Consider the following 24,161-nt stretch of genomic DNA (forward strand, 5'->3'; position numbering starts at 1 on the left):
CATCTGAATACATTTCATGCTTTGACTGGCTCAAAGCTCACCGCCACAAGACTTCGGAGATAGACCTGGTGAAGATAAAGACCGGGAGGTGCAGTTTAATACATGAATACAATTACCTGGGCCCATCAAATTACCATTAATTCACATTTCTGCTGAAGAAATTCCACTCTTTTTTCTTTCTTGAGTAGACAAAAAGACAATCTTTATTTGTGTGTTTCTCTCCTTGCTCCGACTTTCTGTGTTTACTGTTGACCGACTGACTTTAATGACTGAGGTCACACACAAAAAACAAAAAAAACACCACAAACGGAAAGAAAAAGGAGACAAACTCATACATGACGCTCAGACCCGGAGGCATCCTACCCACTACCGACCATGGATCACAAACCAGAGAAGAAGAACGACAGACGCACGGCATCAGTGGAATAGAAGAGAAAACACTTTTCTTTAAAAAAAAATCTTCCACAGGCTATACCCCCATCACTGCGTCCCACACAGGAGTCATTAACAGTGATTTTAAATGCTACAAAAATAAGATGAAACTGAAAAGGAAGTGCTTCCCCTTGTTTGTGTTTTCTCATGTGTGTGTGTGTGTGTGTGTGTGTGTTTCTAAATGTATGTATGTGCATGCCTTGTCTTTGTAAATGTTTAGATCTGCATGTGCTTTTTTCTACATATGTCTGCATGTGTGTGTGTGTGTGTGTGTGTGTGTGTTTATCTGTACACTGGACGTAATGTGTGTGTTCACAGTGCTTTCACTTCCCAACATTAAAGAAGTCTCCATCCCATGACACACACACACACACACACACACACTCTCTCTCACCCTCTACATGCTGTTCCCTTTATAGTCCATTAATGCTCCCAAAATCTCAGAGGAACCGTCCCGTTATCAAAGACCGTGTGTGTGTGTGTGTGTGTGTGTGTGCATGTATATGTTTGTGTGCACACACACACACACAAACAAACACACCCACCTCGCCTCATTTGCCACAGTCTATACACGTGTCCCGTATTGGTTTAACTCTCAGGACCAGTTCCAGTCAGTATTTAAGTCCATTGTGATGTGGCCTGGGCTCTGAGGGCTGATTTACAGTCAGTTTCACCCTGTGGGTCCATTTATCTCCCGGCCAGAGCTAATCCATCAACGATCCGAAAAAGAAAAAAAAGAGAGAGAGAGAGAGAGAGAGGCTTGCATTTTCCTTTTTTCCTTTTCGATGTCTGGGGAAAGAAAAAGAGAGCTCGGTTGTATGGTGTTTTTCTCTGATTGTCCCCCCATGAAAAAATATATCCCCGTTACAAACCGATCCCAAGGTTTTCACAGTGGTCATGCAACTTTGAGTGTCGCCTCCTTTTTGTCTTCGCTCTCCTCCTGCACCTCCCCCCGCCCCCCCCTGCCATCCCTCCAACAACAACAAAAATCCCGCTGAGTGACCAGTCATAATAATACAGAGAGACAAAGAGAGAGGGGTGGGGGGACGGGGGTGGGGGGACCGGTGGTACATTCATACATTGAGAAAGTTACAGTTCCCCAAAGAAGTCACCCCGACCCAGTCGACATTAGACGGTGCTGGCCCGGGCTGTGATAAATGCTTTTTGTTTAAGAAAAACGCGAATAAGACAGAACACATCCCACCTGGAAATATACACCTCGCCCAACCCACCCGGAACACACACACACACACACACACCCACACACCCTCCCCCCTCCCACTGAAACAGCCTATGATTATACTTGTCATTAGAATGTGATATCTTAGCTTCTCATAAAAAAACAACCAAAAAACATAAAAATGACAAACTGCAGGATGTGTGCATCACATTACTGCGTCTCCACACACACACACACACACACACACACTGCGTCTGGAACATGTCGACACACATTTACATTTAGCCATAACGATCGTATTTATTGAAATATGTCCCCCGCATTGTTTTCCCTTTCTCTCTTTTCTCCTCCTCTACGTTTATTTTCCTCTCGTTGTTGTTGTCGTCGTTGCAACCGGTCCAGGTCGTGTACAGAACTCCAATTACAACGTGAGCTCGGTCGCTTCCCATGCATGTTTTTCGATAGGATAGCAATGTGAGAAAAAAAGTTTAATTTTGTTGTGCATCCAGGCCTATCGCTTAACGCATCCTGTTCGTGATTGGATGATGAGGAATTGCACCGAGAAACGACAAGTTTAATCATAGCCGCGGCTACGTCTACCCCGTCAGCGGCCCGAGAGTCAATAGACAAATCAAAAGGACCCCCCTCCCCCCCCCTCCCCCTGATATGAGTGCAGAGACGTTTCCCCTTGTGTTTTTCTTCCAGCTGCATCGGAGATGAAGCGACGGCTCAAGAAACCCCAAACCCCTCTCAGCCAATCCGGGGAGCAGTGTGTCCGTTTGCTGGGCCACGGAGGGGGGCTGGCAGTGTGTGTGGGGGGTTTGGGGGGGTGGTCGTATTAGGAGGTGGAGGTGGGAGAGAGAAGGGTGGGGAGGGGGAGGGAGGGAGGGAGGCGGGGACGGAGACAGAGGGCTTCCCTGAGGGGTGGTCGATTTTCGAGGGACAGCCAGCCCAGCCCAGCGGCCCTGGGTGGGAGCTCCAGGAGGAGGTGGGAGGGTGGGGGAAGAGGGGTGGGGGAGGGTTCACAGCCAGGAGGAGAGTCCTGGGAGCAGTGAGGCCAGAAGAGCGACCAGGACCGTGGACCCCGGCCTCCAGCGCGGACCTCCGTCCGTCAGGAAGGGCTCCGGGGAATCGTATCCCGACCCATCTGAAACACAGAAGAGAGGAGCGACAAAACATCTGACCCGAGAGAGACCAGACGAAACGTATGATTTATGGAGAGAGGGAGAAAGGGGAGACGAGTGGAACTATCACGGCACAAGAGCCGAGGAAAAGGCAGCGCAGAGGAGAGGAAAGAGGAGAGGAAAGAGGGAGGAGGAGAAGACAGCGACGGAGCTCTGCAGGAGGGTTTACCAACCTAATTACAGTTTAATCACAGAGACTCCCAATCTGGAGCAGCTGACACACACACACACACACACACACACGTGCAGCCGCTCACAGCTCACTGTAGTGACAGTATTTCATGGATATGATGGAAGTTGCAATGTCACACAGATTACTTTAAGAGCAGAAGAAAAGAAGAAGAAAAAAAAGAAGAATCTCGACGACGAGCCGCAGAAATGACAGAATGAAAAGAATAAAAAGAATCCGCTTTGTTTCAGTAACTGTGGAGGAGGAGATCGTCTCCTTCCCCCTCGGCGGCAGAGGGAACGAGCCGAGTCTGTGGAAAGCTTTTTTCTTCAAAGCCGTGTCATTATCCAGGCTCGATTCAGGCTTAGCCCGAAAAACCCCCCCGAAAAAAACCAACCTAGAGTAATGGCCGCCGTGACCCACTGCCCATGTCGGCTCACTGTCGGGGGACTTACTGTCAGGTCTTAAATGCCACAATCTAACACTACGGCGACCTATGAGGGACATATCATCAAAAAGGTGTTGTGTGGCGTTATGCAAAAAAACAATTAAAATATTTTTTTTAAAGACACACTTCACCATTTACCACCTGGCCAGAGGCACACGGGGGAATTTTATGAAGAAAGTGTCTATTATTACATTAGACTGCTAAGCGCATGCGATGGGTTTATTATTAGATCGCTCTCGTGTTTCTCAGAGCAGCGGATGCCGAGGCCCGGTAACATTTCTCTTTTCTTTCAGAGAGCACTTTCAGCCGTCTCTCGTTCTCATTCCTACAAGGACAGAAGGTCTCCCTCACGGCCGGGGCCATGTGATGTGATCTGATGTGAAGTGCGTATGCCACTTTGTGCATGCGTGCATGCGCCTGCGCACACTCGGTGTGAGCTTGTATCTGTGAATGTGTCAGAATCTGTGTGTGTGTGTGTGTGTGTGTGTGTGTGTGTGTGTGTGTGTGTGTGAGTGAAGGTGTTAAAGTGTTGCCTGGCTGGTCTGTGAATCAGAGCAGAGAGAGATGCCGGGGCATTCTATCAGACCTCTTATCCACCACTAATTTCACTTTGATAGCCAATCTGGACCTTTTGTGTGTGTGTGTGTGTGTGTGTGTGTGTGTGTGTGTGTGTGTGTGTGTGTGTGTGTAGTTAGAGCGTGACTTACCTGGAGGTCTGACATACACCTTGAGCTTTAGACACGCTCGCCCCACGTGGTTTGGGTGAGGAGACGCTGTGAAAGAGCAAATTGAAAGAGGGGATTAATTGAGTGTGCAACTCAAAGTAATTGAGATGAAAAACTTTTATTTTGAAATTTGGGGTGTTAAATGTTGTTCCTGTAACGATGGTTTTTTTTGGACCGGTTTCTTTTTTTTAAATATATTTTTTAAAGCTGTATGTAGATCAGGTTTTGGGCCAGAGACAGTTTAGCCAGTAAGTATTATTATTTTTTTTAAATGAAGTTGTGGACTTTCCATAGGATTTGCTTTGAATAAAAAATATAGGGGCTACTCCAACCGGGTCCTTCAGGTAGCCCGGCTGAATGCCTTTACTGGTTTCTATTAAAGTATTTTAATTTAGAAGCACCTGTTCTCAAACTCATTAAAACAATTATTCAGATGAACCCTAAAACTGACACGCGGTGAACCATCAGGAGCTTTTGATCCCCTACGACACACAAAGACAACAAGCCTCAATTTAACCCCAATTAGTATGAAGTCAGCATATTTATGAGTTCACGACTTCCCAGATTCATAATACATTTATTATTCTGATATATCCGCGTGGCTTTAATGTGGAATGTTTAAAGCATGATTATGCAGGTTTTTGTCGACATTTCTTTAAAGTAAAACACATGTATGCTTAAAATAAAATGTCAGCGCTGGCAAACGAAGGAATTATGAAGACATTTTCCTCTCATTTGTCACAATTCGACATTAATGTCATCGTTAATGCAGCTTAATGCTTTCCTGATGACATTTATTACTCATATTTTGTCCTATTTAAGTTCTATTTTTAAGCTCATGGGCCCCCGTAGACCCACTGCACTGCACTTCAGACAATGTAAACAAGTGTGTGAGGGGATCGGGCGCCCGCACACACCGGGACTCGAACCCGCGGTCACACCTGAACGTCGGGGTCCTTCTCGCCGTGAGGTGACGGCGCTATAACCACTAGAGCGCTGGCTGAAAGCCCCCAAAGAAAATGAGAACAATTTACTAAAAAATAAAAGAAAGTTACTATGACTACAAACTTCAAAGTAGATAAATTAAATTGAATCTGGAATTTTTTTTTTTTTTTGCCATCTCGCCTCTGATTGTAAAATAGAACTGAAGACCTTAAAAGCAGATGGCGGACAACTCTCACTCACACACACACACACACACACACACAGACGATGTGCACACACACTGGTGCTTGAGACCTTTTGGCCTCCTCCCTTGAGGAAGTCCGCATAGCCGGAGCCCAGAGTGACCCCGGAGAGGGTGGATCTTGACCCATCATCAAGATCCACGGCGCACAGGAAATAAAGCGGACCCTTCCTACGTCCTTTCCCCCCTCCCTTTATGACCCACGACTCCTCCCTCCATCCTTCTCTCTGCCCTTCACCCTGTAGCCGGCTTCCACCGCCTCGCATCCTCCGTCTGGCCTCGGAGCGAAAGTGCGTTTTCGCTGATAAACGGCAACACGCCACGGAGAGAGAAAGGGGCGAGCGTTCGCTTTTCTTTGTGGCTGCTGGAATTTTTTTTCTTTTCGCTTTTTAGTAATTTTTCAAAAAAAGTCTTATCGGCTCTCGCAGCGCCTCCGCTTCCCACTCGGGCGTCTCCTGAAAACCCACATTGAGAATCACTCAACCTCATCAGGTGGCAGCTGGGAGAAGTAAGGGGGCGGAGTGGACCCGTCAACATGTCACCCACATGACAAATACACACACAGCCACGCGCACACATGGGTGCACACACACACACACACACACACACACACACAGAGAGGTCTGGCCACATATCGCCATCAATAGATCGATGTGTTTTACTTTGTGGGGTGTTTACGGTGGAGGAGAGACAGACACACACACAAACACACACACACACTCATCAGAAGGGCTGCGTGGTTACAAATGTCAAAATGCCTTTGTTCCACATCAATACTGACCTGTGTGTGTCTGTGTGTCTGTGTGCGTGTGTGAAACCGTGCAAGACGGAAATGTGTGTGTGTGTGTGTGTGTGTGTGGTTGTCAATCAAGATGATGGACATGGCCTTTTCACGGACACTCACAATCGCTTGACAACTGACCCCACAACCAGCCCTCCCCCTACAAGACATGCATGCAACACACACATACACCCCCCCCCCCCCCCCCACACACACACACACATACCAATCTCGTAGAATACACATTCCCCTCAAGGGTCCCAGAAACACAATAGTAGAGTCAGCAACTATACAACTCTGGAGGGGCCCTGTCCATCCTAACATGAGACCGAAAACAAAAGAGAGAGTGTGTGAGTGTGTGTGTGCGCGCCTGTGTGTGTGTGTGTACGCGTGCTCAGACTGGGAAAAGTGCAGCAGGACATCGGGTGGCTGTTATCTTCGCCTCCCCGGCTCTCGCCCGCTGTGTCTTTGTGACAGTGCAGACAACACGACTGTGTCAAAAAAATGAAACATTTTTACATATTTGTGTTGCTCGTTATTAAAAACTCTTAAAAATCAGAGTGAGACGGCGTTACTTTAATCTCATTGTCTTTTAATTCAGTGGATCTCTGTCGACTAGAAACACGACGCTGCAACAAATGAAATGAAAAGCTGAACACATCTATCACGGAATGATGTTCTCTCTCTCTCGTTTCTTTCCCCTTGGCCCCTCCCCCTCCCCCCTGCCCCCGTAGGGTCAGAACTCTCTCCGAGGCCAAAATACTCAATCACGAACCATGTCGCAATACCTGCATGCCGAGACACACACACACACACGCCGATGGCGGAGGAAACCTCGTCCCCATTACGGGGTCACGGTGAGATCGTGTCCCGCCGACGAAGGTCATGAGGTCATGAGGTCAGCCGTGTGCGGCGGCGAGGTGGCAAAGAATCGCAATCGTCCATCTACGTGACAAATTGTGAACTAGACACCGAGCGACGGGTCGTAACTTTGGTTGTAGTCGTCAAGGTTACAAGAGAAAACTACAAAAGGTCGCAACCTTGCCGTCATCGCCGGGCGAACACCAGGATAAAAAGGCCGTAAGACTATCCTGACGTGTCAATTCTGACACAAATACAGGGTTTTTTGCGCTTTTTTCCGTCTGGCAGGCGGTTTTCAACCAGTCAAACGTTTGGTCACGAGCTTTTTGAAAGTCAGTTCAATGTTTCTGTGACAGCCAACATGATCCGAGCACTAAGCAGCCGGATGAAGGTAAATCTATCCGGCCTTCTGGCCGCTGAAAACAATGTTTAAGAGTAATTTGAGGCGAGTATTTGTCTCTTGTCTGATGGGAGAATGATAGCTTCTTCTTTTCTTTTTTCCCTCCGTCTCAGGGGGCGAGGGCCCATCTGTGATACTAATACATCACGTGTGTGTTGGGACTGAGGAGAAACAATCAATACAGCTAATATGAAAATGATTACGGAATACGCCCGGTGACATTTTTACCACTTTGCTGAGCGCGCCGCTTACGATCTCGAGAGCGAGAGGGAGAGAGAGGGAGAGGGAGAGGGAGGGGGGAGTGAGCGAGGGAGAGAGAGAGGGAGAGGGAAAGAGTCAGGGGAGTGAGGGAGAGAGGGAGAGGGAGAGAAAAAAGCAGAGGGAGAAAGAGGGACAGGAAGAGGGAGAGAGGGAGAGGGAGAGAGAGAGAGGGAAAAAGTCGGGGGAGTGAGGGAGAGGGAGAGAGAAAAGGAGAGGGAGAAAGAGTGACAGGAAGAGGGAGAAGAAGAGGGAGAAGAAGAGGGAGATGGAGAGAGGTAGTTGGGGAGAGAGAAAGGGAGAGGGAGGGAGAGAGAGAGAGACGGGGCAGCGAGGGAGAGGGAGAGAGAGAGGGAAAGAGTCGGGGGAGTGAGGGAGAGAGGGAGAGGGAGAGAGAAAAGGAGAGGGAGAAAGAGGGACAGGAAGAGGGAGAGTGGGATGGGGAGAGGGAGAGATAGTCTGGGGAGTGAGGGAGAGAGAGAGAGGGAGACGGAGAGAGGGAGTTAAGGAGAGAGAGAGAGTCGGGGGAGTGAGGGAAGGTGTGTTCATGGGGGGGGGCACGCGCGATGTTTGATGTTTCAGAACCTTCTCAATCAACTTCTGCTGATTGCATATTTACATACCGTTTACGGATGCATATTGAACAGCACCGTGACTAACGGGTCACACACACACACACACACACACACGCACACACACACACACACAGTGATAACCCACAGATGTAGTAGTACTCGTGCCCGGGCCTGAACTCGAAGCCCAGGCTGAAGGGCGTGAAGAGCTGGAACTTCTCCGAGAAGCGCAGCGGCCCGTCGGGCCCGCTGGGCCGGTTGCACTCCCAGCGCTTGAAGCCGCGCATCCGGTGCTGGCAGGAAGTGTAGCCCTCGTAGTTGACCATGAACAGGATGTAGCGCTCCATGCGCCCGTGGGACGGAGGGCCCTCGTAGTAAGGACAGTAGATGTCCAGGTAGTCGTTGATGTTCACCGCCACCCGGTACTCGCCGTGCCAGAACCTGCGAGACACAGCGGAGGGAGGGGAAAGAAACGATCCGTTAGGAAAAAAATGACAGAGAAAAACTGCGTTTCTGAACCTGCGAGACACAGCGGAGGGAGGGATAAAAAAACACTGCGTTAGAATTTCTTCGTGAAGAAAAAAATTATAGAGAAAATTGGAGTTTCTGAACCTGCGAGACACAGCGGAGGGAGGAGAAAAACACACAACGTTAGAATATCTGCATGAAGACAAAAAATAATACAGAAAATCTGAGTTTCCGTGTAGCGGAAACCGCAGTGAGCGTCCACTTAGTGCCGTAAATTATATGAAATTGTTTGCTCGCCGTCCACGGGGGAGGAGCCAAGGTCGATTGCCGCGTTGCTCGAGGACACTCCAGCACAGAGGGCCTTGAACCCATGAGTCATGACATCCTGGAGGGTGTTTTCAACTCGTTTTAATAAGACAAGATGAGGCCAACATAAATCAATAATCACCCCTCAGGTTGCCTTAAAAGCCTTTCCAATGTGTTATTCTAAGAACGCTTTCCGAGGGAGTCATTAGCATGTTTGGAATATGTGTTTTTGGTGTGTGTGTGTTTTTTTAGTGCTTTTCTCGTACGACGCCCAAGAGAAGTGGGTCACGCGATTGGTCGGGAGCGCACATTATTATCCCGACTGACCCCCGAGGCGGCGTAGCGGAGTCGGTGGTGAAAAGCCCACTTAGTTCTGTACACATGCGGATCACTGGGGAGGTCAGAGGTCACCGGAGAAGCAATATTAATGGATAGAAGACGCTGCCAGAGGGTGAGGGGGGGGGGGGGGTGAGGTTACTTTGCTGGTATTTGTCCTTCTCGAAGAGTCAAAGAGCTTGTAAATAATACCAGCAGGTCACATCTAATACAAGATGGTTGAACACATGTTGGCGACTCCCCATCCTCTGCAAGGCATGTGAGAGGACATTAGAAACATATGGAGGCCTTTATTTATTTATTTTTTCCGCTACAGGGGGCTCTATTCATGTTCGTGTTTCGATGCCAACGTCAAACTTCTGTTTACAATCTCGAAGTCACTGGAGTGAACCCCTTAACGGTGGTGAAAAGCCCAATTCAAAATGTCAACACTACAGTGCAATGGAGGACATAACAATACTGTTTTATTGTTGTGAGATAAAAAAAATTAAATTAATAAATAAAGATATATATAAAGTGGGTATGGAAAGTTTTCAGACTGTGTGATTTATTTTAGTTTTTCTTTTTCAATAAATTTGCAAAAATATCTACATTTCTGTTTGTTTCTGTCAAGATCGTTTTAGGTAGAAAAGCAACATCAACGAAGTTACCATATTTAGTTCCTTGCTCGTTTGTAGTAAAATAAAAGAAGTTACCATATTTGGTTCCTTGCCTGTTTGTAACAACATAAAAGAAGTTACCATATTTGGTTCCTTGCCTGATAAAGGGTTAAAGGATGAAGCTGCCCATAGTGTGTGTTTTTGTCATTGTCGACAAAATCCCATTAAAACACAAATTTTTTTTTTTTTACTTTGTGACTCTAAAGACACGACTCTATAATGCATACTTTAATCTTCAAAAATCAAAGCGTGTTTTAGATATTTCGATGAGTTTTAAATTATTTTTGAGGCACAAAGGAATGAGCTTCTAAATTCATTGTTGTTTTGGTATCTATGCAATTTGTTGACATTAAGAAAATATAGAATATTACATAATTTATCCTTGAAACATGTTATGAGGATAAAACTGTCAGTTTGTGTCCTCTGATGCAGAATCAGTAAACTTTAGTATTAGTTCAGACATAAGTCTTAAAACACATTTCTTTGTTTCATGAATGATCTCGCTGAAGATTCAGCTTTGATTCTTCAGTTCCTCACATTTTAATATTTTGAACATTCTCTAGTGAGACATCGTGGTGTCATCCCTTCTTCTTCTTCTTCTTCTTCTTCTTCTTCTTCTTCTTCTTCTTCTCTACCGTCTCCTCCTCCTCCTCCTCTATCATCTTCTCCTTCTTCATCTTCTTATTCTTCTTATTCATCATCTTCTCCTTCTTCTTCTTCATCATCTTCTTCTCCTTCACCTTCTTCTCCTCCTTCTTCATCTACTTCTCCTTCTTCACCTTCTCCTCATCTTCCTCCTCCTTCTTCGCTTCTTTCTCCTCCTCCTCCTTCTTTTCCTCCTCCTCCAACTTCTTCTTCTTCATCCTTATCTTCTTCACATTCTTCTACTTCTTCTATTTCATCATCATTTTCTCCTTCATCTATATTGTCTTCATCATCACCTTCTTCTTCTCCTCCTCCATCTTCTTCATCATCATCATCATCATCCTCTTCTTCTCCTGCGATCCATTTAATGTCAGACTCCCTCAGATACACGTTTTGAATCCAGCTCATTATCTAATCTTGTTTCTCGGAGCTCGGCACGTTTCTTCAAACGAGTGTAAACAAAGACCGTCGTTCACGACGTCTCCGACGCACACAGACTGAGCTTCATAACCCCCCCCCCCCTCCGACCCCCACACCTTGGCAGTAATTGATTGCCTGGGATGAAGACGTTTTGGTCTAAGCACTGTTGGTTAGCGGGGTATTAAGCTCCGGGACAAATTACCCCTCCACACCGGCGGCCCTATCTCTCTCCCAGAGGGCGAATCAGGAAGTGAGTTAGATGTGAAATGAGCGCCTTCAAGCCTCGCTGCCCTATCAGAGCCCGTTTCACGGGTTCTAGAGGGATCCGCCAACAGATCATTTAGAGGCATTGATCCACTGGGGAGCTCCTCTCGGCTCCTTTGCTCCCCAATCAGCTCTGATTAACAACGAAAAGGGGAGAAGTGAGAGAGAGAGAGAGGGAAACAGAGAGAGCACAGAATGAGAATAAAAGGGCTGAAAGGAGAGAAGAGAGGGAGGGGGAGAGGGAGAGAAAAGGTAGGGGAGTAATACGTGTGGAACGAGGACAAAAGAAAAGAGGAAGAGAGGAGGGGGACGGAGAGGGATAATGAGAGTGAAACGAGACAGAGAGAGGAGGAAAGAAAGAGCAGAGGAGGAGGAGGAGGGGGCCAGCTGGAGAAAAAAGCAGACGGAGGGGGGAGTTTTTTTTCTTCTTTTTTTTTTTTTTTGGGTCTTTCATTTCAATTTGTACGACTGTGGTTTTCCATCTGCCTCAAATGTGCTCTGCCTATTGATTGTGCACTGATACATTTATGGATGACTATAGCATCAAAGCATTAGTACTTTGGGCATACGATGCCTGTGTGTGTGTGTGTGTGTGTGTGTGTGTGTGGTTGGTTAAATGGCAAAGTGGGTCTCGATGAGTGAGGATGCTCAAACCAAGAAAGGGCTAATGTGCCAGGATACATTAGGTTGTATTAAGCCACTCAGCGCCCTGCCCTGCTCCTCTGACACGCTCTGCATTCCTAATACCCCCCCAGGCCGGAAGAAGCCGTGTGTGCAGGTGTGTGTGTGTGTGTGTGTGTGTGCAGGTGTGTGTGTGTGTGTGTGTGTGTATGTGTGCAGGTGTGTGCCACCGAGCTGCTAAACAGTACATGTCAGTGTGCAGTGAGGTGTGAGTGAGTGTGTCCCTGCATCCCCTCATTAGGAATTAAACACACACACACACACACACACACACACACACACACGGCGCTGGCCAAGAAGACACGGGAATGCTCTCACACTTACAGCCAACCTCTTCCTCGTGGCGCTCATGATGTGTGTGTGTGTGTGTGGGTATCGGTGTGTATTTCTTATAATGTGCAGTGATCACGGTTTGCATATGATTTTAAAACCCCGGTGAACCCCGTTAAGAGACTTCACTGATATTCTGTCACACTTTATTTGAAGGGTTATGCACGAAGCCGCCATGACACTAATAAAAAGTGACATTAATCAAACTTCATGAATACGTGCGATTACGAGGTGGTGCTTTTAAAGAGTAACCCGGCACCTCCGGGAACTCTTATTTTGGCGGTGTGTTCTTTTCCCGGATGATTTCCTTCGCTCTGACGATAAGATGTAGCTACAGCAGCGTATAAATATACACTGCGGGTTCCCGGTCTTAAAGTTTGAGACTTCCGTGTCCTCCCAACTACGGTGGAAAAGAATGGAATCTCATTCGTGTCACACACACACACACACACACACACACACACACACACACACACACACACACACACACACACACACACACACACACACACACACACACACACACACACACACACACACTTCATCGGGACTATTTCTAACGTATAGGAAGTACTTCCGATGGAAACACGGACATTGCTACTGATATTTTAATAATTGTAGTAATTGTTGTAATTTAGGTACGCTGACCGTTTCGGATATATCTTCACTATCAAATTCAAACGGTAATAAAAGCATAATAATATACCATTGAACGGTTTCCTTAAGGTACTTTAAGCCACGTTGTGGCAATTAAGGAGCGATGTCATGCATGTGGAGTTGATGAATGCAAGTTCAATTGTAGTCGTCTCCTGGGGGAAATATCTGGTGACAAACACACGTTTAGCCTCAATCAATCCAAACTAAGGACATATATATATATATATATATATATATGTATACATATGACAAAGTGTGTGTCTTGCTTCACACACACTTTCTCATATATAGATATACAGTGGGTACAGAAAATATTCAGACCGTGTGATATTTCAGTTTTTCTTTTTTAATAAATTTGCAAACATTTCAGTTTTTTTCTGTCAAGATGGGGTGCTGTGTGAACATCAATGAGAAATAAAATGAAATTTATTGATGTTAGCAAATGTCTGCAATGAAACAGAGTGAAACATTTAAAGGGGTCTGCAGACTTTCCGTATACCCACTATACAGTATATATGAGAAAGTGTGTGTGTTGCTTCACACAACCACTTTCTTAAGACCGAGACAATATTTTGACTGGGGTTTTCTCATCATCTGACAAAACTAAAACACATCTCCAAAACCTAACCCGATGCATTTGTGTTTAAACGGCGCTGCACACCAAAGAGCACAAACACAAAGCTTCACTAATACTTCCACACATTCTGTGTAAACTCTGCTCAACAAGCAGTGCACACACGTCTGATTGTTTTTTTCCGGGTGATAAAACTTGATTGTCTTTTATTTCTTTTTGTTGTTGTTGTTGTTTTGTTTTACTTTGTGGCATACTGACAGTCAATATTATCCTGACAGGTACAACTACCAAAAAGGAGGAAGATCGTGAAAATTAGTTTGAAGAATCTTCAGCAGCAAAATAAAGAAGAGATAATTGTAAAATATGCCCATAAAGCAGATTGTTGTTAAAGGGCATGCTGTTTAATATTGAGTTGTTAGTATTGAGTGTAAACCTGCGCACTATGACGGCTCCTAACCGCCACACGTCTCACTCCTTCGGTGCAACTTTTGGCTGCTGACTCTCAGAATGGTTCATTCTTAAAGGTTTGGACCACGATAAAAATAAAGAAAAGAAAATATAAATTCAAGAGTTTAAAAGTTCAAATGAACGATTAAAAAGAGAGAAAGGGGAAGAATGAAAGCCCACGTCTTTGTGTGTGTGTGACTGGATGTGTGTGTGTTTAATTTCCTGTATAGACGCTCGCACGGTTAAATAAAGAAGAAGAGAGTGTGATGGCCACGTTGGTGATCCGGCACCGCCGCCCCCCCGACATGGACTCTCAGCGCGGCCGTGATCAAAGCCGGTGGGAGAAGCCTCGGATGTTTACCGAACCGCACCGCGTCCGAAACAGCAGGCCGGATCAACCGGCCGACATCAAAAGGGCTTGTCTCTCTCTCTCTCTCTCTCTTCTTCTTCTCCATCCATCACTTTTAGCCGCCGTGTTCTCGAGGGTTCAAACGACGCTTCAAAGAGAAGCTGCAGATGAAACTGAATGATGCAAACGCTTCCCACACCTCGAAGGTTGTGTAAGAAGGAGAGAAGGAGAGGAGGAGAGGAGGAGAGGAGGAGCAAGAAGATAAACTACACCTTTATTTCATGTTCATCTGTCGTGGATGTGGACACGTTGTTAAAAAAGGTATATTTAACTTTTAGTAGCTCTACGGGGACCGGCCTCCAGGGAGGACCACGCGTCAGCCGACTACTGTTTATGTTCTAGTGATGGAGTCCTGCAGAGTCTGGGGTTCATTATCCTGGTGTGAGGATGGAGGAGGAGGAGAAGGAGGAGGTGGTGGTGGAGATGGAGAAGGTCTTCTTCTTCTTCTTCTTCTACTCCTCCATCTTATTCATCATCTTTTTCTTTTTCTTTATCTTCTTCTTCATCATCATCATCATCATCTTCTTCTTCTTCTTCTTCTTCTGGCTCTCACACACAGAGAGATTGCACCATTGTTGCACCGTTTTTTAACATTTTGCACCATTCTTTTAACATTTAGCACAATTTTTGCACCATTTACTTCAGACATAGTTCAGGCCCTTTTTGAGTTCATGAAACATTGTGTCTTGAGCATCTGAAAATGGGATAATTCCCCTTAATGTATCCGATTGGCAGGTCTGGGATCAGTCTGGGTTCAGGTTGCTGCTCAGCTCCAGTCACTCTTAATGTCTCCAATTAAGTCCACATTACTCTCTCCGCTCCCATCTCTCCGTCTTCATCTCTCCTCCCGTCCTCACTCGGCCTTTTTTTGCTCCTTTTTCTTTCCCCTCAATCTTCATCTCTCCTCACTTCAGGTTCATTTACTCTCTCGCCTCCTCCCCCCTCCCCCCTCCTCCTCCTTTTTCTTCCAGGAGCACAGCAGCATCTTTTGACATTGTTACTTTCTCCTCTTTTCAGTCTTCATGACTCCCCCCTTCTGTTTTTATCTGCCTTGTTTGAACTCCCCCCCTCCTCCCCCCCATCCCCTGCATTCCCGCATTCCTGCATTATTACCCACAACCCCGCCTCCTGCTTTCGGCTTGTTCTTTATGCATGTTTAAAATGATTCACACACACACACACACACACACACACACACACACACACACACACACACACACACACACACACACACACACACACACACACACACACACACACACACACACACACACACAGACAGACTTCCTCCTGCTTTTCTCTCAGCGTGAGCCGTTCCTTTCTCACGCTGTTGTGTGTGTCTCTCCGCCTGCGTCTCCCCCATTGCATTGTGGGCCGTCGGTATGTGGGGCAAAGTAAATACTTTACCTCCTCCTACGTAAACCTCGAGCTGAGGCGCACGCACCTTCACACATACATGATGCCGGGGCACATGCGACACGTTCTATCACATGCTACCCCGTACACGCACGTGACCCCGCGTCACACAGGTGTTTGATTATGTAAACGAAGCTCTTGATTCTCACTTCAAAGTAAACACACGCGTATGTGAAATAAGAAGAAACGCACGCGAGAACTTCGTAGACTGTACGGCAGAAACCGGCACACACACACACACGCACACACACACACACACACACACACACACTCGTGCTCCCAAGCTCCAGTTGTGGTGTTTTTTAGTTTCACGTCTGTCATTCTGAATAAACTCGCCCTTATATCACCGTGGGGACACGCAGCACATCTGAAAGGTTATTATGTATTTCTTCAAGACGGGCAACAACAAGGACACACACACACACGCACGCGCACACACACACACATCACTCTCCTGGATTGGAATTGACAAAGTTGGCCCCGAAAGCGAAGCGCGAGGAATTGATGGCGGCGGTCCGAGGGAAGTCACGTAGCCACAGAGTCAATGTCTGAAGAGGAGAGCTGGTGTTCTCATTTCATCTCTATTCACGCATTCCTTAGATGTTACGATGCAGTTTGAATGACTTTTTTGGGGGGGGGGAATGTCAATCAACATTTAGTTTTTCTTCATTTGCATCCACAAGACATCCACATCGCACGTTTTTGGGGCCAGATAACAAGTTCCCCCTCGAAGCTGCCAAATGAAAACACTCCATTGTTCTTTGGCTGCGTTACATATTCATCATCTTTTAGCCTGGTGCTCTCCTCCAATCAGGCTCCACCGTGCAGGTTCATTATAAAACAAGGCGTTTATTGTTGTAAGCTCAACTTTTGAAGAAAAATAATGCACTTTTTAGGTAGTAAAATAACAATAAATCCTCCCGTCATGATGTTAACATGTTTTGTTGGTTTGTTTTGGAGGAAGTTGTCGCTGCATGGGCGTCTCTGTTTTATGTGGTGGACAACGTAATAACCTTCAGTTGTCTTATGGCACACCCCATCGTTCCCCCGTCACCGTTTTGTGGTGTTTTACTGAACTGTGTTTTTATCTCTCTGCTCGTGAAGACCTACACACTCACGGGAAGGAGGTCAGATGGTTGTTAGTGTTCATTGACAGACGGACGGACACGTCGATAGACGGACTGGCAACGCGATTACGTGTCTGACCGATTGGTCCTGAGGGGTCACCGGGTCGAATCACTGACCACCAGAATGAAAAAAGGGCCAGCTGACTGACTGACTGACTGACTAATCTATCAAGTGTGTCAAACCCGACTGGTTGACTTGCTTATTAACTGCCTGTCTCGCTCTGGCTTCACCCCCCCCCCCCCAACCCCCACCGCTAACCCCCCCAACTCAGGGATTTCCCCCCATCTGATATGGATAGGTTGATCCAGATTGACGAGGTGAACTAATCCATGTAGTTTGGGTCAAAGCGTTTGAGCCTCCGTGGGTTTGAAAGTCACAGAGGGCGGCGGGGGGTCGGTCGGGGGGGTATGGATTGCTTTGCGGCACCTCTAATGAGTAATTAAACACTTGAATAGAGTCCAATTAAGACACACGCTGCGTTTGCAGACACACACACACAAACACACGCACACACACACACACACACACACGCGTAAACATCCGCATGTAAACACAATCAAAGGCACACATAGGGAAGCATGCACGCCCGTGCTAATAGTCACACTTGGGAGGAAATCAAAAATACACACACACACACACACACACACACACAGACACACACACACACACACACTCTTGCACAAGTCTCGCCACACTAAGTGGAGCCACATGCTCTGAACGTAACACGGTTCTGGATGGATTGAAGGTCAACTGCGTAGAACTTTAATAGCGAGCATCTCCTTCCCTTCCTTCCTTCCTTCCCTCCTTCCTTTCCTCCCTCCTTCCCTCCATCTCTGCGACTGTCTCGCCACCTCGATCACCACCTCTCCGTCTCTCTCTCCACAGTTCTGTCCGTTTCTCTTCACGTCAATCTCTCTTCATGTCACTCGCTTTTCAATTCGCTATCCGGGACCAATTCGCCCCCCCCCCCCCCCCCCCGAAAAAAAGCTGCAGAAGCTCCCCGAAAAACACCCCCCCCCCCTAAAACGACAAAAACTGATTCTGAACCCAGATTGTCCTCGTCGAGTAAAAGCCGACGGCGCCGGTCGATTGTTCTGGAGTCTGAAGTGACCTCTCTGTGAATGATGACTCTCGGGATCAGAGCTGAAGCCCTCGAGACGGAATAGTTTGTTTGAAGTGTCGTCCTGTGGGGCGTGAAACACGACTGCCGCCCCTTATCTGTGATTGGCTACCTGGTCAGAGGCCTGGACCTTATTTAGAAAACTAAATGGAGAATAAATAAACCGGGCTTTCGTTTATAGCTGCAATTCAGCCCCAAATAAACCAGAATAAGACATTCTGATCTTTGGTTTTTGTTGATTTACTAAGGAAACAGTGAGCATGTGATTAGCATAAATATCACGGGAAGTCACATGACATCACTTCTTCATTCCACACATAATCAGCTTCATGTGGCCGACAGCAACATATTTTTGAGATGATAATGAGCCGCGATCGTACGTGTTGCTCGATTGTTTCAGTGAAGATGGACAATAGACAAAAAAGGTTCTCGAGCGACTTAAAAACGGTTAAAATAAGAGAGGAAAACCACATCGTGGAGGCCAAATAACACACAACATTTTGTTTTTATCTGCGTCATTTGGGAAAACATCTCCTAAATTTCCACAAGTGAGGCCGTCTCTCAGTCTCTCCATCTCTCCGTGTTCCCGTCTCCCACTCACCACATCTTCAATCACACTGCACCCAAAAACCTTCTTTTCTCATCTCCTTCTCTGCCCCCCCCCCCCCCTCCCCCCAAAACCTCTTCCCTTCTCTCTCCTTTAAAAAAAATCCCTCCGCTCCAACGAGACCAAAAAAAGAGAGAAGCTTTTCTTGAGTTGAAGAAACACTTCTGCAGACTTTGGAGAATCGCAGTCAAATTGTTTATTTACGGGGGGGAAAAAATGGCAACGCTACAAAATAAAACCGCACGCTGAAGCTCGTTTTAAAGAACCACGCTCCGTTGTTTTAGAGTCAAAGTGAATGTTATTGCATGATCTGTCTGGACCGCGCGCGTAGGATCGTCTTCTCGGCTTACAGCCAATGAAATCGCTATATATTTTTTCTCCAGCAGTGATGTCACCACAGTGATGTCACCACAGTGATGTCACCACAGTGATGTCACCACAGTGATGTCACCACAGGAGCCATGGCTCTGAAGGGAGGCGAGTGCATCGCTCACGTCAACTAGCTGGAGTTCGACGAGCGCTAACAGCGGCTTAACAGCGTCCTCCGTAATCCGACACCTTTGCACAACTTGAGTTTTTGTGTCCAAGTTGCGCAATCATCAGAGAGACCTGATTTCCGCAGCGAGGTTTTCCCCAGAGAAAGCGTGTTCTACTTGTATGGGTACCCACTTCTCACCCTCAACGGTCGCCATCTTGGTGACACGGCGGAGGGGGAGGGGCCACCAAAGTTGCTGGAAATGGCCGCCGAGGAAGCTGAAGCTTTTGTTTTTACTTTTAATACCGAGTGTCGCCGCCGGGCTCAGCTGTCAGTCAAACACGTACACCCACACGATGGATTTAAAAGGCTGAAGGAGCATATATAATCTATTCAGAGGGAGCCGCTTCCCCTGAATAGAGTAAAACACATATATTATTAAAGACTTTGAAAATCACTTTGAAAAGATTTTTTAGGATCAGTAAAGAAAACACTGCAGCTGTAAAGCAAAGAACTCGGAAGAATCCTCTCTTCTTTTTGGGGGGGGGGGTGATGTAATTCTATAGGCTTAGCATCACGTGCTAAGCCTATAGTCTCTCTCTCTCTCTCTCTCCACCTCCTACCATCTCTTCTCCCTCTGATCATCTTCTTCCACGGTCCTCTTCTCCCCCAAATCTCCTTCTCTCCACCCTTTCTCTCTCTCTCCTTCTCTCTCTCTCTTTTCCATCTGGTGTCTCTCTATGAACATTAATCAGAGTGCTCAAGCACCATGACCAAAACAACTCCGCAGAGACTCACTGCTCCTCTCTCTCCCTGAGCCTCAGCTCCTCAGTCTCGCTCCCTTTTCCTCCCCCAAATAGTCACAGATAGCCCCCCCCCCCCCACCCTCTCCTCATCCCCACCACACACACACACACACACAGAGAGAAGAAATCCATAAACATTAGACAATCTTGGTGATGATTTCAACCTGGCCTGAAGCCACTTTCGGTCGTGATGGTATGTAGAAGAAGTCTTTCATCCGTCTCAGAAACGTACACGGGCTGATTTTCTAAGAGGACGCTCCAACTGCAGGGGGGGGGGGGGAATTGTGCAAAGATGTCCCGCGGTAATGTTTTTCAAACACTTGTCGGGGGGGGGGGGGGGGGGGGTGTCAATCCATCACCGCAGAGCCAATGCAAATCACCAACTGGACCCTCGATCTTTGGCCGCTGGCTGTTATGAGTGTGTGTGTGTGTGTGTGTGTGCGGGCCTGAGCCGATGCTGCCATTAAGATTCACAGTCGGGGTCACATCTGGACGCTAAGGACCCCCCCCCCCCACCCTCCCCCCTCCCGTCATTCTGGTATGGTCGGCATTGAGGATGGCATGGCTGTGATCAATATGTATAAGTAGAGCATCATGAACCACACAAAGATATCAATATATATACATGTACTTGGAGAAATATGCCAGAGTCAATCTCAAAGCTGTCCCTTAACTCTCCATACAGAGGACTCTGAAGCAATGCCATGGAATACATCCCAGTGAAAACCAACGGTTTGCTCAGTTTTTATGGAGCATTAAATTGCAGCGAGTGTGACTTTTAAATTCTCGTGAATTTGGGCTTTTTTTCCTTCTTTTTTCGACATGCCACCATTATTTCTGTCAAAAGACATCAGCCAGGTGATGGCCCGGAGAGGGCTGGGGGCAATTAGATGGCACAGTCTGCAAGGAGTCACACAGAGTCACTATCGGTAGTCGAAATTCTGCTTAGTGTGTGATTTGTGTAGCATTTTAACAGCTAGAATAATATATATATATATATATATATATATATATATATATATATTATTTGGGTGGTGATACCATGAAAACGCCAACAGACAATTTTGTGAGTAAAAAAGTGAGTAAAAAAAAAGAATCTCCCAAAAATATAATAATATGCATTTGCCCCACTGGAGAGTTATATCTCAGCGTAACACACTCCACCACAACGTCGCCAAATGTGTTTAATATCTGGTGCCCAACAGACGACATCATCGCCGGAAGCATTTAATCAGACTGCAGAAATATTTGTTATTGATACATCGTCACATATTTTTAATCGAGCACCAGAAGTCAAATATACTCGTTCAATATCTTCATCTATTCATTTGATTATGATCTTAAAATCACTTTACATGCATCTTCGCCGTCTGCACCTAAGCCCCCCCCCCCCCCAGCATAATTTTCTCTTTTTAAAAAATTGTATTTAGTATGTAATCAGGTTATTCTTACACTAAAAATATGATGAATGTTTCTTATTCCCCCACCACCACACACACACACACACACACACACACACACACACACACACACACACACACACACACACACACACACACACACACACACACACACACACACACACACACACACACACACACACACACACACACGTTGGCTCTTTAAAGTATATTCTTAAATGTCTTCTTTTAAAAGTTAAATAAACATGGTCCAGGCCTTCCAGAGTTCCCTTGAGAAGAAAAAAAAGTCCATAACTTCCTGATGGTAAAGCCTTTGAGTCGGAGTCGGAGTCACACACACAGCCCGGTGACCAATATGAGTTTTTAATAAAGCATGCAGCACCGCGTTATGTTAACGAATTAACATAATAAAAAATCCCTGAGTTGGGTCTATTTGCGCGGTAATCAAGATGTAGAACGATGGAATATAAAAAAGTTGTGACTCTCAAAACAACGAACGAACAAAGAAAGAAGAACACAAAAAACATCTATTTACACACGATGGCATACATCTTATATAATTACTTTATTAATGAAGTTTAACTAGTTTAAGTAAATGTGTATAAAACGAAAGATGAGTAATGTTGAGTGAATTTCACAACTGTGGGCCTTTTAAATCTTATATATTGATATAATTAATTAATACATAAATACGCCTTGATGTACATGATAAGCTGCCGTGTTGCAACAGTGATGTAAGGGGGGGGGGGGCAGGTGAGGAGCATCGACTCTGATGTAATCACTGCAACGGCGGTGACATTAGCTCGTTGCCGCTGGCTTTCCTCAGCCACCCCCCCCCCCCCCCCCCCAAAACAACAATAAAGAGACGAGTTGAAATGGAGACAGTTTGACTTGATGGTCGCTGCTGTCCGGATTTTAGGTTTTAGTTTTCTTCGTCTCCATTGTGAGCGCGGCGGCCTCCGGGTGGACCTGGTGCTGCGAGGCGGTGTGGCAGATCAAGGGTTAAAGCTCTAAGAGGATGATGTGTGTTCACTCTGCTTCTCATTGTGAGGAGAGAGCTTCTTCTTCCTCTTCTTCTTCTTCCTCTTCTTTTTTTTTTTCCTTTCAAATGGGAACACAGCTCTTCCCCACCGATGGCCAAACACTGACCCTCAAACGGATCTAGAAATAGGCTTCATCGCTGAGGGAGGAGGAAGAAGGAAACACACACACACACACACACACACACACACACACACACACACACACACACACACACACACACACACACACACACACACACATCCAGCCTCCAGCCTTTCCTTTCACCACACACACACCCTACTGCCAGAGCATAGATGCGTTTAGTGCATGGACACACACACACACACACACACACACACACCAGCATGGTTTCCCACTTTTTCACTCTGGGGAGAAGGAGAACTCAAATTGTCGACTGCTGAGTAAAATACAGCAAAATACACACACACACACACACACACACACCCAATGGCACGTGCACACACACACACACACACACACACCCACACACCCACACCCTTTAGACCCAGACTGTTGTTCCAGATGTCTCCTTTTCCTTTCTGTTTTTAGCTGATGTGTCCCAGGAGGTTGGTTTCAGGGGGGGGGGCAAAGATTCCCTAAAAAAAGAGTTACCCTTGCACGTGCCCGTGCTAGTGCGTGTGCACGTGTGCCGGTGCGTGTGCACGTGTGCCGGTGCGTGTGCACGTGTGGCTTTCGACAAGATGTGAAGAAGTGAACTTTCCCCCGACACGCACAGACGAAGAGAAACGACCCTCGACCCCGGCGACCTCTCTCTCCTGCAGCCGAGGATCGGGGCGATCAAACGCCCCCCGGCCGAACGCTGCGTAGCCGAGAGCTTTTGGTTTTTTATACGTCTTCAACTTCAAAGATCTCACGCATACCGCTCCAGCTACGCGGGCGGCGGCGAGATATGATTCATGAAACAATCTGGTTCTGATGAGGCTCCTGAAGGAGGTCCCGCCGCACGCCTTCCTCCCCTTTGTCTCCTCTCCTTGCTCACTTCTCCTTTGCTATCCACCTCCAGGAGGCGGAGTCCAGACTGTAGCGGCACAAAGACGGAGCCTTCAACTCGTCTAGCGTGGCCTCGATTTCATGCACGACAGTTTGGATTTGCCTCCCCAAACAGGAAGTGGGAGTCAAATTTAAATGTTGCCTCCGTTTTTAGCCGTGTGGAGGCGTGAGGCGTGATTTGAGTCAAGAATATTTTGTACAGTCGCACTTCATGACATGTAAGATATTTACATTAATTCAGAGTTTTGATTGACAGATGGATGGATGCCTGACGGACGCGTAATAAATAATAAAAATGTGTTTTAATTCACTGGGATGGGGCAGATATTCAAATTACACTTGTAATGGGAAAAGAGAATGGATTTTTTTTCACTTATAGGTTAAAGATCTCAACTTTTTTTTTCTTCTCCATTTAATTGAAAACCACTTCCTGCGAATACAATTAATTGAAAGAAAGAAAAAAAATGGGCATAGAGCCTTAATTTGGAACTAAGGGCGCATAACTGTGGTCAGCAGTGAGACTAATGGCATTCTGAGCCCGGGGAAAAAAAAGAAAAGTGGAGCGGCAGTTTGTTTTGCCTCCCGTTCACCCGGGCGGAGGCCCGTCATTGATCCTCCGTACAAACGGAGAGACTAAATGGGAGAAGAAGAAGAAAAAAAAGATTTGGATTCGAGTCCCTAATAGAAACGTGTTGTGCACCGACAGATATGCTAGAGAGGTTCAGGTCATTTATGTTCGCT

General features: G+C 46.5%; 1 protein-coding gene across 1 annotated transcript in view; it reads right to left on the reverse strand.

Moving 5' to 3' along the window:
- Nucleotides 1–1,678: 1,678 nt before the first annotated feature.
- Nucleotides 1,679–24,161, reverse strand: part of efna2a (ephrin-A2a) — a 68,356-nt gene continuing 45,873 nt past the window's right edge. Inside the window, exons 2-4 of the mRNA XM_056426440.1 lie at nucleotides 8,345–8,637; nucleotides 4,121–4,186; nucleotides 1,679–2,759 (exon numbers count right to left, since the gene is read on the reverse strand). Coding sequence (XP_056282415.1) covers nucleotides 2,635–2,759; nucleotides 4,121–4,186; nucleotides 8,345–8,637 — 484 coding nt within the window. The 3' untranslated portion in view covers nucleotides 1,679–2,634. The remainder of the gene's footprint in view (nucleotides 2,760–4,120; nucleotides 4,187–8,344; nucleotides 8,638–24,161) is intronic.

Source organism: Pseudoliparis swirei, chromosome 11, assembly GCF_029220125.1.
Source record: "Pseudoliparis swirei isolate HS2019 ecotype Mariana Trench chromosome 11, NWPU_hadal_v1, whole genome shotgun sequence".
Classification (NCBI taxonomy): domain Eukaryota; kingdom Metazoa; phylum Chordata; class Actinopteri; order Perciformes; family Liparidae; genus Pseudoliparis; species Pseudoliparis swirei.